At 40.9% G+C, this 15,970-nt stretch overlaps 1 protein-coding gene across 1 annotated transcript in view; it reads right to left on the minus strand.

Moving 5' to 3' along the window:
• LOC121578074 (protein bicaudal D homolog 2) overlaps positions 1-14,722 on the minus strand; it is a 29,126-nt gene extending 14,404 nt beyond the window's left edge. Inside the window, exon 1 of the mRNA XM_041892162.2 lies at positions 14,118-14,722. Coding sequence (XP_041748096.1) covers positions 14,118-14,357 — 240 coding nt within the window. The 5' untranslated portion in view covers positions 14,358-14,722. The remainder of the gene's footprint in view (positions 1-14,117) is intronic.
• Between the last annotated feature and the right edge of the window lie 1,248 nt (positions 14,723-15,970).

The raw sequence follows: 15,970 nt of genomic DNA on the forward strand, positions 1-15,970 counted from the left end.
AAGAAGCATTATGACCATCCTGTGTCACTTTACTTGAACTAAGAAAATACACTTTATGACACTGCCAAGAAGCATTATGACCATCCTGTGTCACTTTACTTGAACTATGAAAATACACTTTATGACACTGTCAAGAAGCATTATGACCATCCTGTGTCACTTTACTTGAACTATGAAAATACACTTTATGACACTGTCAAGAAGCATTATGACCATCCTGTGTCACTTTACTTGAACTATGAAAATACACTTTATGACACTGTCAAGAAGCATTATGACCATCCTGTGTCACTTTACTTGAACTAAGAAAATACACTTTATGACACTGTCAAGAAGCATTATGACCATCCTGTGTCACTTTACTTGAACTATGAAAATACACTTTATGACACTGTCAAGAAGCATTATGACCATCCTGTGTCACTTTACTTGAACTATGAAAATACACTTTATGACACTGTCAAGAAGCATTATGACCATCCTGTGTCACTTTACTTGAACTATGAAAATACACTTTATGACACTGTCAAGAAGCATTATGACCATCCTGTGTCACTTTACTTGAACTATGAAAATACACTTTATGACACTGTCAAGAAGCATTATGACCATCCTGTGTCACTTTACTTGAACTATGAAAATACACTTTATGACACTGTCAAGAAGCATTATGACACGTGTCACTTTACTTGAACTATGAAAATACACTTTATGACACTGTCAAGAAGCATTATGACCATCCTGTGTCACTTTACTTGAACTATGAAAATACACTTTATGACACTGTCAAGAAGCATTATGACCATCCTGTGTCACTTTACTTGAACTATGAAAATACACTTTATGACACTGTCAAGAAGCATTATGACCATCCTGTGTCACTTTACTTGAACTATGAAAATACACTTTATGACACTGTCAAGAAGCATTATGACCATCCTGTGTCACTTTACTTGAACTATGAAAATACACTTTATGACACTGTCAAGAAGCATTATGACCATCCTGTGTCACTTTACTTGAACTATGAAAATACACTTTATGACACTGTCAAGAAGCATTATGACCATCCTGTGTCACTTTACTTGAACTATGAAAATACACTTTATGACACTGTCAAGAAGCATTATGACCATCCTGTGTCACTTTACTTGAACTATGAAAATACACTTTATGACACTGTCAAGAAATCATCCTGTGTCACTCTTACTTGAACTAAGAAAAATGCACTTGATGACACGTCAAGAAGCATTATGACCATCTGTGTCATTACTTGAACTATGAAAATACACTTTATGACACTGTCAAGAAGCATTAAGACCATCCTGTGTACTTTACTTGAACTATGAAAATACACTTTATGACACTGTCAAGAAGCATTCTGACCATCCTGTGTCACTTTACTTGAACTATGAAAATACACTTTATGACACTGTCAAGAAGCATTATGACCATCCTGTGTCACTTTACTTGAACTATGAAAATACACTTTATGACACTGTCAAGAAGCATTATGACCATCCTGTGTCACTTTACTTGAACTATGAAAATACACTTTATGACACTGTCAAGAATTATTATGACCATCCTGTGTCACTTTACTTGAACTATGAAAATACACTTTATGACACTGTCAAGAAGCATTATGACCATCCTGTGTCACTTTACTTGAACTATGAAAATACACTTTACTACACTGTCAAGAAGCCTGATGACCATCATAATCATATAAACCAGATAGGCCTATCACATACTATACATTTACATTTTAGTCATTTAGCAGACGCTCTTATCCAGAACGACTTACAGTTAGTGAGTGCATACATTTTCTTACTGGCCCCCCGTGGGAAACGAACCCACGACCCTGGCGTTGCAAGCGCCATGCTCTACCAACTGAGCTGTACATGCCCTTATGTCAGTTATCAGTCAAAAATAGGGTTTCTTGTCCTGCTCCTGAAATCTGCTCCTGCATTCATCCCAGTCATGAGCAACAGAGCATTAGGGTAGCTGCATGTCTGACATCATTTTGTGTGCAATTACAATGATAATTTAATATGGTAAATTTCAGAAATTTGTATATAACATAAACATACTGTTGACAAGTAGGCTATGGTGTAATGAAATGTTTTGCCTTGTGTGGTAGGTTTTGTGGCTTTGACACTCTTATGTAGGTGTCATAACCAGCCATAAAATAACTACTGTGGTAGGTTTTGTGGGTTTTTACACTCTTATGTAGGTGTCATAACCAGCCATAAAATAATGCATTATATGTCACAACAGGTCTAAATATGTGTCATGACAGTGTTATGATCATATTATGACAGGTTATGTCAGCTGTTATGGCATATGACATGGTTATAACGCTGGGTGACAAGTAAAGTGTTACCAAAGTTTAATACAGTGGGGAGAAAAAGTATTTAGTCAGCCACCAATTGTGCATGTTCTCCCACTTTTCCACCATAATTTGCAAATAAATTCATAAAAAATCCTACAATGTGATTTTCTGGATTTTTTTTTCCTCATTTTGTCTGTCATAGTTGACGTGTACCTATGATGAAAATTACAGGCCTCTCTCATCTTTTTAAGTGGGAGAACTTGCACAATTGGTGACTAAATACTTTTTTTCCCCACTGTATATTCAACTTCTCAAATACATACAGATTGTAACGTGTATGCTGGGAGTCGGGAAGCAGGTACAGGGAGTGAATTTAATCATAAATGAAACATGGAACGAAACAAGAAACATTAGTAGCGTACAGACATGAAATACAAACACAGAGTCAATACCGCCTAGGGAAGGAACCAAAGGGAGTGACAGATATAGGAGAGGTAATCAGGAAGGTGATTGAGTCCAGGTGTGCCTGATGATGATGTGCAGGTGCGCGTAATGATGAATCCCAGGACCGGTGACCTCGAACGCCGGAGAGGGAATATACGTGACACAGATTCAGTTTTCAAACTGAGTTCTTTAAATTTAGATTCAAAACCAGACAACATCCCGGTACTTTTCCAGCCAGGAAAGGTAGAGGAGAACAGATAGAATCAAACATTCACTGTGGTAAACAGAAACTTCTGGCGGTTTCTGAAGCCAGAAGTTGTGGCAAGTTGAATTTATTTTCTTCCTATTCATTTGGCTCTAGCATTTGAACCGTTTTGGCTATGAGCTATTATGACCCCATTCCTGAAAGCTAAGACTCTCTGGAGCATGGATGTGCCTTCTGTTCCCCTCTATGATGATCACAGGCTGCGTTCGAAGAGAGTGTCACAAAAAAATTGGGCCCCCATAAGAATATAGTTCAAATTCCCTGTCTTGCTCTTGTGCCGGACTGGGTTCAAACCAGGTCTCCTGCATGTCACAAGACTGTGTTAGCCCACTTAGCTAAAGCCTATAGGTATGAGTTCAGGAAGTTCATGTAAAAGACGAAACGCTGCTTGCTTAATGAGTACCGCTTCCCCCAGATTCAGCTCATACCGAGACTCGAACTCAGGACCTCTGCATTGCAAACACAAGTGACCTAAAGTATTCCAACCCACCACGCTGTTAAAAAAGGCCTTCTTCAATTGCGCAAGGGGCGACACTTCAGGCTGAGGAGTGAGTTTCACAGCTCCCCATCTGCTACACTAATACAAGTCTTCAAGATCCAGCAAGGTTACTTGCGTGGTTTGGTGAACCATGCTTATGTGATGAGAACCTTGCCTGACCTGAAGACGTGTTACATTGAACAAAGATATAAAGCTAACATGCAACAATTTCAACGATTTTACTGAGTTACAGTTCATATAAGGAAATCAGTCAATTGAAATAAATGTATTTGGCCCTAGTCTATGGATTTCACATGACTGGGAATACAGATATGCATCTGTTGGTCACAGATACATTAACAAAAGGTAGGGGTGTGGATCAGAAAACCAGTCAGTATCTGGTGTGACCACCATTTGCCTCATGCAGCGCGACACATCTCCTTCGCATCTCCTTCACAAAAGTTGCATTGTCTGGTGTTGATTGTGGCCTGTGGAATGTTGTCCCACTCCTCTTCAATGGCTGTGCGAAGTTGCTGGATATTGGCGAGATCTGCCACACCTGTCAGGTGGATGGATTTTCTTGGCAAAGGAGAAATGCTCACTAACAGGGATGTAAACAAATTTGTGCACAACATTTGACAGAAATAAGCTATTTGTGGATATGGACAATTTCTGGAATCTTTTATTTCAGTTCATGAAACATGGGACCAACACTTTACATGTTGCATTTATATTTTTGTTCAGTAAAGTTTGATGTGTTTGTTTGTGTTATACTTTGTCTAGTTTCAAGCAGGGGCAGACTGGCCATCTAGCATTTCAGGCAAATGTCAGATAGGCTGGTCCATTTTTAGCCCAGTGGGCCTGTGTAACTTCTTCTTTTGCATAAGATTAGCAATATCTGGCTAATAATGTGGACCTCAAGGAAAATAATGGGCCGGTGTGGGGGCCTCAAGGAAAAGAATGGGCCAATTTTTGGTCAGAGTCCGCCCCTGGTTTCAAGTCTCCAGCAAGGGTAGTCATTATAAGGTTAACATATGACTGACTGGGTTAAGACTGTGTTAGCCTGTTGAGCTAAAACCTAGGCATTGGTCCTGTGACTTGGATGGGCCTCTTCAAGGAAGAGGTCAAAGGGGGTAACACTGGTGGTTCGGTGACCACGCTCGTGTGAGACCTGAACTTGTGTGAGACCTGAAAAGTTGCATTGTCTGGTGCACAGGAAGTCTCAGCCAAGGTTGCTCATCACATAGCCTCGTGAGCAGCCTGATCCTGCGAGCTTACATGAATGGTTAGCTACACGCAGTAATTACGAGGCTACTCATCACATGGATGGACCACCAAACCACCTCTGTTGCACTCTCATTAAATGGTGTGCACAAATCCTTCTGCTTCTGTTTGCCACAGAAAGTGTTGTTTTCCAGTAGGCCTGATTTCAAACCCAGTTAGTTATATTGGTGCTGTGATCTCTGCGTATGAAGTCAAAGGGGGGTGAAATGTAACCGAGGTGGTTCGATGAAAATTGCTGGAGACTTGAAGACTTGTGTTAGCTTCCTGAACAAATCCTATTAGCTTTATCTAAGTGGGCTAACCCAGTCAGTCACAAGAGCAAGATTAAATAGGGAGTGGAAAGGCTATCCTTAGAAGGGCTATTCAACTATATTCTTATGGTGGCCAAATTGCGTCGATTTGTGTCAATCCCTTCTAACGCAGCCTGTGATCATCATAGAGGGGAACAGAAGGCACGTCCATATTCTAGAGAATCTTAGCTTTCAGGAATGGGGTCATAATTGCTCATAGCCAAAGCGGTTCAAACGCTAGAGCCAAATTAATAGGAAGAAAATAAATTCAACATGCCACATAGGCTTCAGAAACCACCAAACGCTTCTGTTTACCACAGAGAGCGTTTGATTCTATCTGTTCTCCTCTATCTTTCCTGGCTGGAAAAGTACCAGGATATACTCTTTGGTTTTGAATCTTAATTTAGAGAACTCAATTTGAAAACTGAATCTGAATGCATCTGAGAAGTTGAATGTATTAAACTTTGATTAACTTGAAATCAAACTACCTGCCCTCCAGGACACCTACAGCACCCGATGTCACAGGAAGGCCAAAAAGATCCTCAAGGACATCAACCACCCGAGCCACGGCCTGTTCACCCACTATCATCCAGAAGGCGAGGTCAGTACAGGTGTATCAAAGCTGGGACCGAGAGACTGAAAAACAGCTTCTATCTCAAGGCCATCAGACTGTTAAATAGCCATCACTAGCTGGCTTCCACCAGGTTACGCAACCCTGCACCTTAGAGGCTGCTGCCCTATATTCATAGACTTGGAATCACTGGCCACTTTAATCATGGAACACTAGTCACTTTAATTATGTTTACATACTGCTTTACTCATTTCATATGTAAAATCAGCAAAAAAAGAAACGTCCTCTCACTGTCAACTGTGTTTATTTTCAGCAAATTTAACATGTGTAAATATTTGTATGAGCATAACAAGATTCAACAACTGAGACATAAACTGAACAAGTTCCACAGACATGTGACTAACAGAAATTGAATAATGTGTCCCTGAACAAAGGGGGGGGGGGGTCTAAATCAAAAGTAACAGTCAGTATCTGGTGTGGCCACCAGCTGCATTAAGTACTGCAGTGCATCTCCTCCTCATGGACTGCACCAGATTTGCAGGTTCTTGCTGTGAGATGTTACCCCACTCTTCCACCAAGGCACCTGCAAGTTCCCGGACATTTCTGGGGGGAATGGCCCTAGCCCTCACCCTCCGATTCAACAGGTCCCAGATGTGCTCAATGGGATTGAGATCCGGGCTCTTCGCTGGCCATGGCAGAACACTGACATTCCTGTCTTGCAGGAAATCACGCACAGAACGAGCAGTATGGCTGGTGGCATTGTCATGCTGGAGGGTCATGTCAGGATGAGCCTGCAGGAAGGGTACCACATGAGGGAGGAGGATGTCTTCCCTGTAACGCACAGCGTTGAGATTGCCTGCAATGACAACAAGCTCAGTCCGGTGTAACGCTCATTCCTTCGAGTACAGGCCTCGGTGTAACGCTCATTCCTTCGACGATAAACGTGAATCCGACCATGACCCCTGGTGAGACAAAACCGTGACTCGTCAGTGAAGAGCACTTTTTGCCAGTCCTGTCTGGTCCAGCGACGGTGGGTTTGTGCCCATAGGCGACATTGTTGCCAGTGTAGCGACATTCAGGCCCTGTGTAGCTCAGTTGGTAGAGCATGGCGCTTGCAACGCCAGGGTTGTGGGTTCGATTCCCACGGGGAGGCAGTATGAAAAAATAATAATTATGCACTCACTAACTGTAACCGATCCTGTGCAGGTGTTGTTACACGTGGTCTGCCACTGCAAGGACAATCAGCTGTCCGTCCTGTCTCCCTGTAGCGCTGTCTTAGGCGTCTCACAGTACGGACATTGCAATTTATTGCCCTGGCCACATCTGCAGTCCTCATGCCTCCTTGCAGCATGCCTAAGGAACGTTCACGCAGATGAGCAGGGACCCTGGGCATCTTTCTTTTGGTGTTTTTCAGAGTCAGTAGAAAGGCCTCTTTAGTGTCCTAAGTTTTAATAACTGTGACCTTAATTGCCTACCGTCTGTAAGTTGTTAGTGTCTTAACGACTGTTCCACAGGTGCATGTTCATTAATTGTTTATGGTTCATTGAACAAGCATAGGAAACAGTGTTTAAACCCTTTACAATGAAGATCTGTGAAGTAATTTGGATTTTTACGAATTATCTTTGAAAGACAGGGTCTTGAAAAGGGAAGTTCCTTTTTTTGCTGAGTTTATATACTGTATTCTATTCTACTGTATTTTAATCAATGCCACTCCGACATTGCTCGATCTAATATTTATATATTTCTTAATTCCATTATTTTACTTTTAGATTTAGATTTGTGTGTATTGTTGTGAATTGTTAGATACTACTGCACTGTTGGAGCTATGAACACATGCATTTCACTACACCTGCAATAACATCTGCTAAATATGTGTATGTGACCAATAAAATTTTATTTGATTTGATTTTGAAATTATGTTTGTAAACTTGATACACAGACAATGAATACAATATCTACCATATTGAAACTGAATATATCAATATTGAATTTGAATATTCAATTAAGTTGAAATGTTATTTTAAAACTGAATGCAATGTGCATTCATTTCAGTTTCAAATTATGACATACAAGTTCAATTTATAAATTAAATGATTCAATTTGTGCATTAAACATAAAAAATATTAAATTCTAATTCAATTTCCTAATAGAAATGATCAATTATAAAATGTAAATACAAGTTCTGATTGCAGTGAAATCGATCCATACATGCTGTGTAGAGAATGCACAGCACACTAGTAACGTACACATACAGAGAACCGGCCAGGGCTCTCAGTAATAGCCAGACAGACGCGTATGCACATACTGTACATACTCAGCACATGTATGTAAACAGAGATGTCATGATTACAAACATGCTAACATGGGTCACATAGTTCACAGCCCCCAGCCCAAACATACAGTAAATCCCATAGTATTAGGAATTAGAACTCCATGTCCTATGGAAGAAAAGGGACTGCTCCTAAAGACCCCTCCCTAGCCCCTACAGAGAGATCAGGACACTCCTGGCTGAGAACATCCTAACACACACCCTGGATTATGCAAAACACTGTCAGTCAGTCAGGGAATCCCCAAATGCTGCATTCACAATACCTATAAAGCAATACAGTATAGGCCTATTGCTTTGTTGTATCTAATTGTCCTGAAGGATAAATCAAATTACTGTATATCGTATATTACAGTGTCTGTTGATATTTAGTGTCTGCAGACCACAGACCAATCAGAGCTAGTCAACATGTCAACCAACAAGGCTAAATGTACTACAGTACGACCCAGGAGAACAATGATCATTGTTTCTGAGTTGACTATGAACCGATGAACAGATGAGGCCTTACTGAACAAACAGTGCTACTGTATACAGCCCCCTCTCCCTGAGGAACTGTGACCACACTGGTGTTTAACTGTAGTGAACTATAAGTCATAATTACAATGCAGACTTTCACATAATTATAGGTCATATGCCTTCAGTGGACAAAATACAGACAGTAATGTTCATACAATCGCCTGCTCTTGAGAACAGATCTACAGTATGTCACCCCTGTGTTGCTTTATACTTTGGACACTCTCTGACATGTCATGTGATGGACTCCAGATCAGATATGTGACAATTGATTAAAGAATAAGGCCTAAAGGAAATAGATATACACATTAAAGGCTTGTCATTGATTAGAGGACTGTTGTTGCACTGTCCCATAGTTTCTGGTGGGGTTGCAAAAGTAACTTTCCCAAAACTCCCAGGTTTTCCAGAAATCCTGGTTGGACGAACCCTGGGCCTGTTGTTGCACTGTCTAATAGTTCCTGGAGTGTGTTTGGAGCAGTAGAGTTGAAGCAAGGCAGGAGACCCGTCTGAGACATGAGGTGCTTAGTGTTAACTACCTCTACCTGTGTCTAAGCCTCTGTCTGACCCCATGTCCACGTACATAACATATTCTCAGTGCGTGTGTGTGACGTCGGCTTCACAGGAACAGACAATCCCACACGGATGTACTGTAAGCGGTTCACGTAAAGGTCTGCATATAAACATGTAATTACTGTGTTAACTAAGCTAAGGTTTTGCTGACCTGGGAATTCCATGAAGAAGAGGGTGTTAGTGTGAGAATGTGTGTAACAGGAGTGCGGTGAGGCTACTAGCTTGGTTATACCTATCCCATCTGATGCCTCTCTCTCTCTCTCTTTCTCAAACTCCTATGTCTGTTTTTACAAACACCAACTCGCAGTATGTAGTGAAAGTAGTGCTATCTGAATAAATAAGTATTTTTTCATTCTGATGTAGTTTAATCAGTAGAGGTATGAGTTTAATGGTGACCCCATACTCTCTGATGCGTGTCCTTGTGTGGGTAGAGCTACTGAGAAGAAAAATATATCCTTTCTCAATGAAACTACAAGTCCCACAAGTCTTATTCGCCCTGCTCTGAGCATATGCAGCGTTCATGTGCTAGTGGGAACTAGGAAACTTAGGAAACTCGTTGAGCTCAGAGTTTCCCACTTGTACCAGAATCAACCAATAGGGAGCTCTACAAAAATGACTCACCATATTTTTAACTCTGAGGTTCCGAGTTTCCGATAGCACGTGAATGCAGCAATACTCCTAGGTCCAGGCCATAAACCTTCCTCAGAGAAAGACACAGATAAATCCTCTTAGAACCCAGTGGGAGATTTAGAGCTTTTTTAGGGCTGTTTACAAAATATAATAGCATACAGTTGAATGGATTACCCAAACAATGACTGAACCAAACAATGACTGACCCAAACAATGACTGACCCAAACAATTAAGTGTCTCTATGAGAAACAACATACAGGCTAGGCCACTCCAGGACCTTAATGTGCTTCTTCTTGAGCCACTCCTTTGTTGCCTTGGCCGTGTGTTTTGGGTCATTGTCATGCTGGAATACCCATCCACGACCCATTTTCAATGATCTGGCTGAGGGAAGGAGGTTCTCACGGTACATGGCCCCATCCATCGTCCCTTTGATGCGGTGAAGTTGTCCTGTCCCCTTAGCAGAAAAACACCCGCAAAGCATAATGTTTCCACCTCCATGTTTGACGGTGGCGATGGTGTTCTTGGGGTCATAGGCAGCATTCCTCCTCCTCCAAACACGGCGAATTGAGTTGATGCCAAAGAGCTCCATTTTGGTCTCATCTGACCACAACACTTTCACCCAGTTCTCCTCTGAATCATTCAGATGTTCATTGGCAAACTAGATGGCCCTGTATATGTGCTTTCTTGAGCAGGGGGACCTTGCGGGCGCTGCAGGATTTCAGTCCTTCACGGCGTGGTGTGTTACCAATTGTTTTCTTGGTGACTATAGTCCCAGCTGCCTTGAGATCATTGACAAGATCCTCCCGTGTAGTTCTGGGCTGATTCCTCACCGTTCTCATGATCATTGCAACTCCACGAGGTGAGATCTTGCATGGAGCCCCAGGCCAAGGGAGATTGACAGTTATTTTGTGTTTCTTCCATTTGCGAATAATCGCACCAACTATTGTCACCTTCTCACCAAGCTGCTTGGCGATGGTCTTGTAGCCCATTCCAGCCTTGTGTAGGTCTACAATCTTGTCCCTGACATCCTTGGAGAGATCTTTGGTCTTGGCCATGGTGGAGAGTTTGGAATCTGATTGATTGATTGCTTCTGTGGACAGGTGTCTTTTATACAGGAAACAAACTGAGATTAGGAGCACTCCCTTTAAGAGTGTGCTCCTAATCTCAGCTCGTTACCTGTATAAAAGACACCTGGGAGCCAGAAATCTTTCTGATTGAGAGGGGGTCAAATACTTATTTCCATCATTAAAATGCAAATCAATTTATAACATTTTTGACATGCGTTTTTCTGGATTTTTTTGTTGTTATTCTGTCTCTCACTGTTCAAATAAACCTACCATTCAAATTATAGACTGATCATTTCTTTGTTGTTGTGTGGCTGTGTGTGTGGCTCTTCAAGTTTCAATGTCACGTGCTCATGTACAGTGAAATGCATTTATTGAATGCTATAAACCCAACAATACAGTAATGAATATCAATGTAGTACTAAAAATAACATAAGGTAGAACAAAAACACACAATAAATAAAAATAAGAACACAAGAAGTAAGTAAGCTATATACAGGGTCAGTTCCAAAACCACATTAACAGCGAGCAGGGATACTGGAGTGATAGAGGTAGTGTGTGTGTGTGTGTGTGTGTGTGTGTGTGTGTTTGTGTGTGTGTGTGCGTGTGTGTGAGAATATTGGGGTACACAGGTACAATACTATACAGTGCCTTCAGAAAGTATTCTCACCCATTGACTTTTTCCACATTTTGTTGTGTTACAGCCTGAATTTAAAATGGATAAAATGTAGATTGTTTTGGTCACTGGCCTACCTACACACAATACCCCATAATGTCAAAGTGGAATTGTGTTTTTCGAAACGTTTACAAATTAATAAAAAATGAAAAGCTGAAATGTCTTGAGTCAATAATTAAGTATTCAACCCCTTTGTTATGGCAAGCGTAAAAAGGTTCAGGAGTAAAAATTTGCTTAACAAGTCACATAATAAATTGCATAATGTGTGCAATAATAGTGTTTAACATGATTTGTGAATGACTACCTCATCTCTGTACCCCACACATACAATTATCTGTAAGGTCCCTCAATCAAGCAGTGAATTTCAAACCACAAAGACCAGGGAGGTTTTCAAATGCCTCGCAAAGAATGGCACAGATTGGTAGATTTTTTTTTTTTTTTTAAGCATACATTGAATATTACTTTGAGCATGTGAAGTTATTAATTACACTTTGGATGGTGTATCAATACATCCAATCACTACAGGCATCCTTCCTAACTCTGTTGCTGGAGATGAAGGAAAAACCTCAGGGATTTCACCATGAGGCCAATGGTGACTTTAAAACATTTACAGAGTTTAATGGCTGTGATAGGAGAAAACTGAGGATGGATCAACAACATTGTAGTCACTCCACAATATTAACCTAAATGACAGAGTGAAAAGAAGGAAGCCTGTACAGAATAAAAATATTCAAAAACATGCATCCTGTTTGCAACAAGGCACTAAAGTAATAATGCAAAAGAATGTGTCAAAGCAATGTAACTTTTTTTCCTGAATATAAAGTCTTATGTTTGGGGCAAATCCAATACAACACATTACTGAGTACCACACTCCATATTTTCAAGCATAGTGGTGGCTGAATCATGTTAAGGGCATGCTTGTAATCGTTAAGAAATGGGGAGATTGTTTAGGATAAAAAATAAATGGAATGGCGCTAAGCACAGACAAAATCCTAGAGGAAAACCTGGTTCAGTCTGCTTTCCACCAGACATTGGGAGATTAATTCATCTTTCAGCAGGACAATAACCTAAAACACAAGGCCAAATCTATACTGGAGTTGCTTACCAAGAAGACAGTGAATGTTCCTGAGTTGCTGAGTTAAAGTTTTGACTTAAATCTACTTGAAAATCTATGGTAAGACCTGAAGAGTTGACAGAGCTTGAAGACTCACAGCTGAAATCGCAGCCAAAGGTGCTTCTACAAGTATTGACTCACGGGTGTGAATACTTATGTAAATTAGATATTTCTGTATTTAATTTTCAATAAATGTGCAAAAGTCTTCAACTACATATTTTCACTTTGTCATTATGGGGTATTGCTTGATGCTTGGCCTGGGAACTCATGTCCTTTCATTTCCCATCTTTGTCTCTCACACAATGAAGTTCAATCATGAGGCTGAGCTACAGTGGAGTGGATTTACCATAAATATGCTTGAAATGAATGACAACAGAAACTAGCTATTCTTGATAGAGACAGAAATAATCAGGTAAACAATGCTAGTGACGTTAGCATGATAGCCAGTTGTGTTGTGTGGCTGAGCTTGCTATACATGCTGTCATTCTGCTAGAATTCTGTGAGAATGTTGTTTCTTAGCTATAAGACATAGCCTAACTGTTTACTTCAGTATACTGCAAGCGATTGAGAGGGATACACATGCTTCAGGGTGACTAAAATCCCCTTAAACGTTGTAAAGAGATGGGCTGGACCTAGCTAGGCCTCTGGACTCACTGGAGACAGAATGACTCAATTTAGTTATTGAGGCAATTGAGTCCAGCCCTGTTTAACTGTGGATACTAGATCCTATGAAGCAGGGAGAAACTGCAACAGGATTCTGCTGTAACACATAGGAGTATGTCCACAAGATAGAGGCCATAGACTCTCTGAAAAAAAGGCTAAAGCATTAGGGCAGAGCTGATCAAAAACAGCCAAACAACCTGGCTGCTGTTCTCTCCCATTTGAGAAGCCAGAGGCAGGGAAAACTTTCTCTGACAGAGACAGAGCCAGCATGGGCCTGACTAGCTTAAATATAGTACTTACTGCCTTCACCACAACAATTTCCACTGTCACACCAAGAGCCTGTTGGGACTTGTGTAGGCTACTGCTGATAAATGTCATACAGAGATGATAACTTTAACAAATATATTCAAATAGCACCCATATTTTCACAAATAACATGTTAACACACATTTCACATATATGTGTTTGTATACATCTGAAAACATCTGCCCTCTTGCCTAAAGTTAGTGTTCTGTCTTTTTGAACGTTGTCTTTTATCACACTAGGCCAACTTTGATGTTGTTATCAAAGTAGGCTAACACACTTCTAATATAACTTTGTGGTGTTTGTTTACCGCTTGAGTCAACAAGCAAACTTCTTGCATCCTTCAGAGATCATTCTGGGTGGGCTATAAAGCGTTTAGGATTAGGTTATAACAACATCACAGCTGAATTTAATTAAAAACGTTCGAAACAAAGCAACATAGCACTGCCTGAATCGAATGGGAAACGTAGGCTACGTGCCTAATGTTCTCTTTGTTAGAAACAATAATCCGTTAACGGTTACAATACACGCGCGCTTTGACAGTAAAATGGACACATTTGTATCAGTGGAATGTTGTGACCTCACTCTACCTCCTTCAGTTGGTCGAGTTCCTGCCGAACGGTCTCGAACTCGGTCTCCAACTCGTCATAACGCTGTTTGAGCTGTTGCTTCTCTTCGAGCACCGCCAGCCCGTATTCCGCCGCCTGGATCTTCTCGTGAGTCGTCTCGCTCAGCTCCCGGGATAGGCGCTCTAATTCCACCCGAAACCACTGCGGCCCGGCCTCTGCCACCAGAGTCGCCTCGGGATATTCTTGTTCCTCCACAGACATCTTGGCCAGCCGGTTCCGCCAACAACAGCGATAACGGACCCAGCCCTTGAAGGAGCACAGGAAAAATCCTATAAAATAAATCAGTGCCTTCTGTATTTGAACTGCATGGCTGTGTTTTTGTCTGTCTCGTCGTGTCCTCCACTTTTTTTGATGTTAACAAAAAGTTCAGCTGTCTATCAGCCGGTACCGTTATAAGATAGTATTTTCAGCTCGTTCCATAGTCGATCCCTATCTGCCTCCCCCACCTACGTCATGCCACTAGAGGAAACGGACTAAACTGAGATCGTCGATTTGGAATACGGTGCGTTTCACGTCTACAATTGTGCGCCATGGGAGATGTAGTTTTACTGCCATTATGATTGGATGAAATAATACGCCCACTATTTAGCAAATCGACTTCAACTACCATGGTCCTTCGGGAGTTGATGCGCCTCATCGCTTAAACTCGGTCTATGTAAGAAACATAAGGGGAAACCATACTGTCAATGGTAACCCGTATTGGCCCACAGTCTATGGGAAACACTGATTATTTAACAAGAATGCTATCTAGGGATTTAAAAACTATACTGCAATACAGTTATGATGGTGTTATTACAAGTGCAATGTGGTTAATCTGTGTGTAGGCCCATATGTGCTTGCCTGACGACTCGCACTAAATTATTCTGCTGCTACTGTACTTACTAGAGAACTACTTCTCGGCATTGTTATATCATCATCAGAACATCATAGCATTAAAGAGCTCAGAGCAAAGAAGTAAGCATGAGTCATTTCCCACATGACTATCCTCATTTGAAATCAGGCCATAGAGCAAGATGATGATTTTAATATTTTTATATTTAATATTTTGTTTGTTATATTTTTTATATATATATATATATTTTAGTCATTTAGCAGACGCTCTTATCCAGAGCGACTTACAGGAGCAATTAGGGTTAAGTGCCTTGCTCAAGGGCACATCGGCTCGGGGTTTAGAACCAGCTACCTTTCGGTTACTGGCACTACGCTCTTAACCACTAAGCTACCTGCCGCCCTATGATTTCAGAGATGATTTATGTACTCATTAAAAAGAATGGTCGAGTTCTTTGTTGTGGTCGGTTACAGGGGTTCAGGCGACTGTAGACTTGCACTAGACAGATAGGGCCAATGAAACATGCCAGCGCCAGGGTGTGTCCCATCAGGAGTTCCAGGAAGACTGACATTTAATACTAATTGTAATTATTTTGCACTATGGCCTATTTATTGCCTTACCTCCATAACATGCTACATTTGAACACACTGTATATATATTTTCTGTTGTATTTTTGACTTTATGTTTTGTTTTACCCCATATGTAACTCTGTGTTGTTGTTTTTATCGCACTGCTTTGCTTTATCTTGGCCAGGTCGCAGTTGTAAATGAGAACTTGTTCTCAACTGGCTTACCTGATTAAATAAAAGTGAAATAAAAATTTTTATTAATAAATTATTTAAAAAATAGACCTTGGGCTCTCCTTTTGAAGGCTGCCTGAAGCGGTTGCTCGGGAACGTACAGTTATGAATATAACTACTGTTCCCTAAAGGAGGAAACAAGGTATAACATACTATGGGGAGTCAATGACCAAACCTATTCACCTG

This window comes from Coregonus clupeaformis, chromosome 12 (genome assembly GCF_020615455.1).
Source record: "Coregonus clupeaformis isolate EN_2021a chromosome 12, ASM2061545v1, whole genome shotgun sequence".
NCBI lineage: Eukaryota > Metazoa > Chordata > Actinopteri > Salmoniformes > Salmonidae > Coregonus > Coregonus clupeaformis.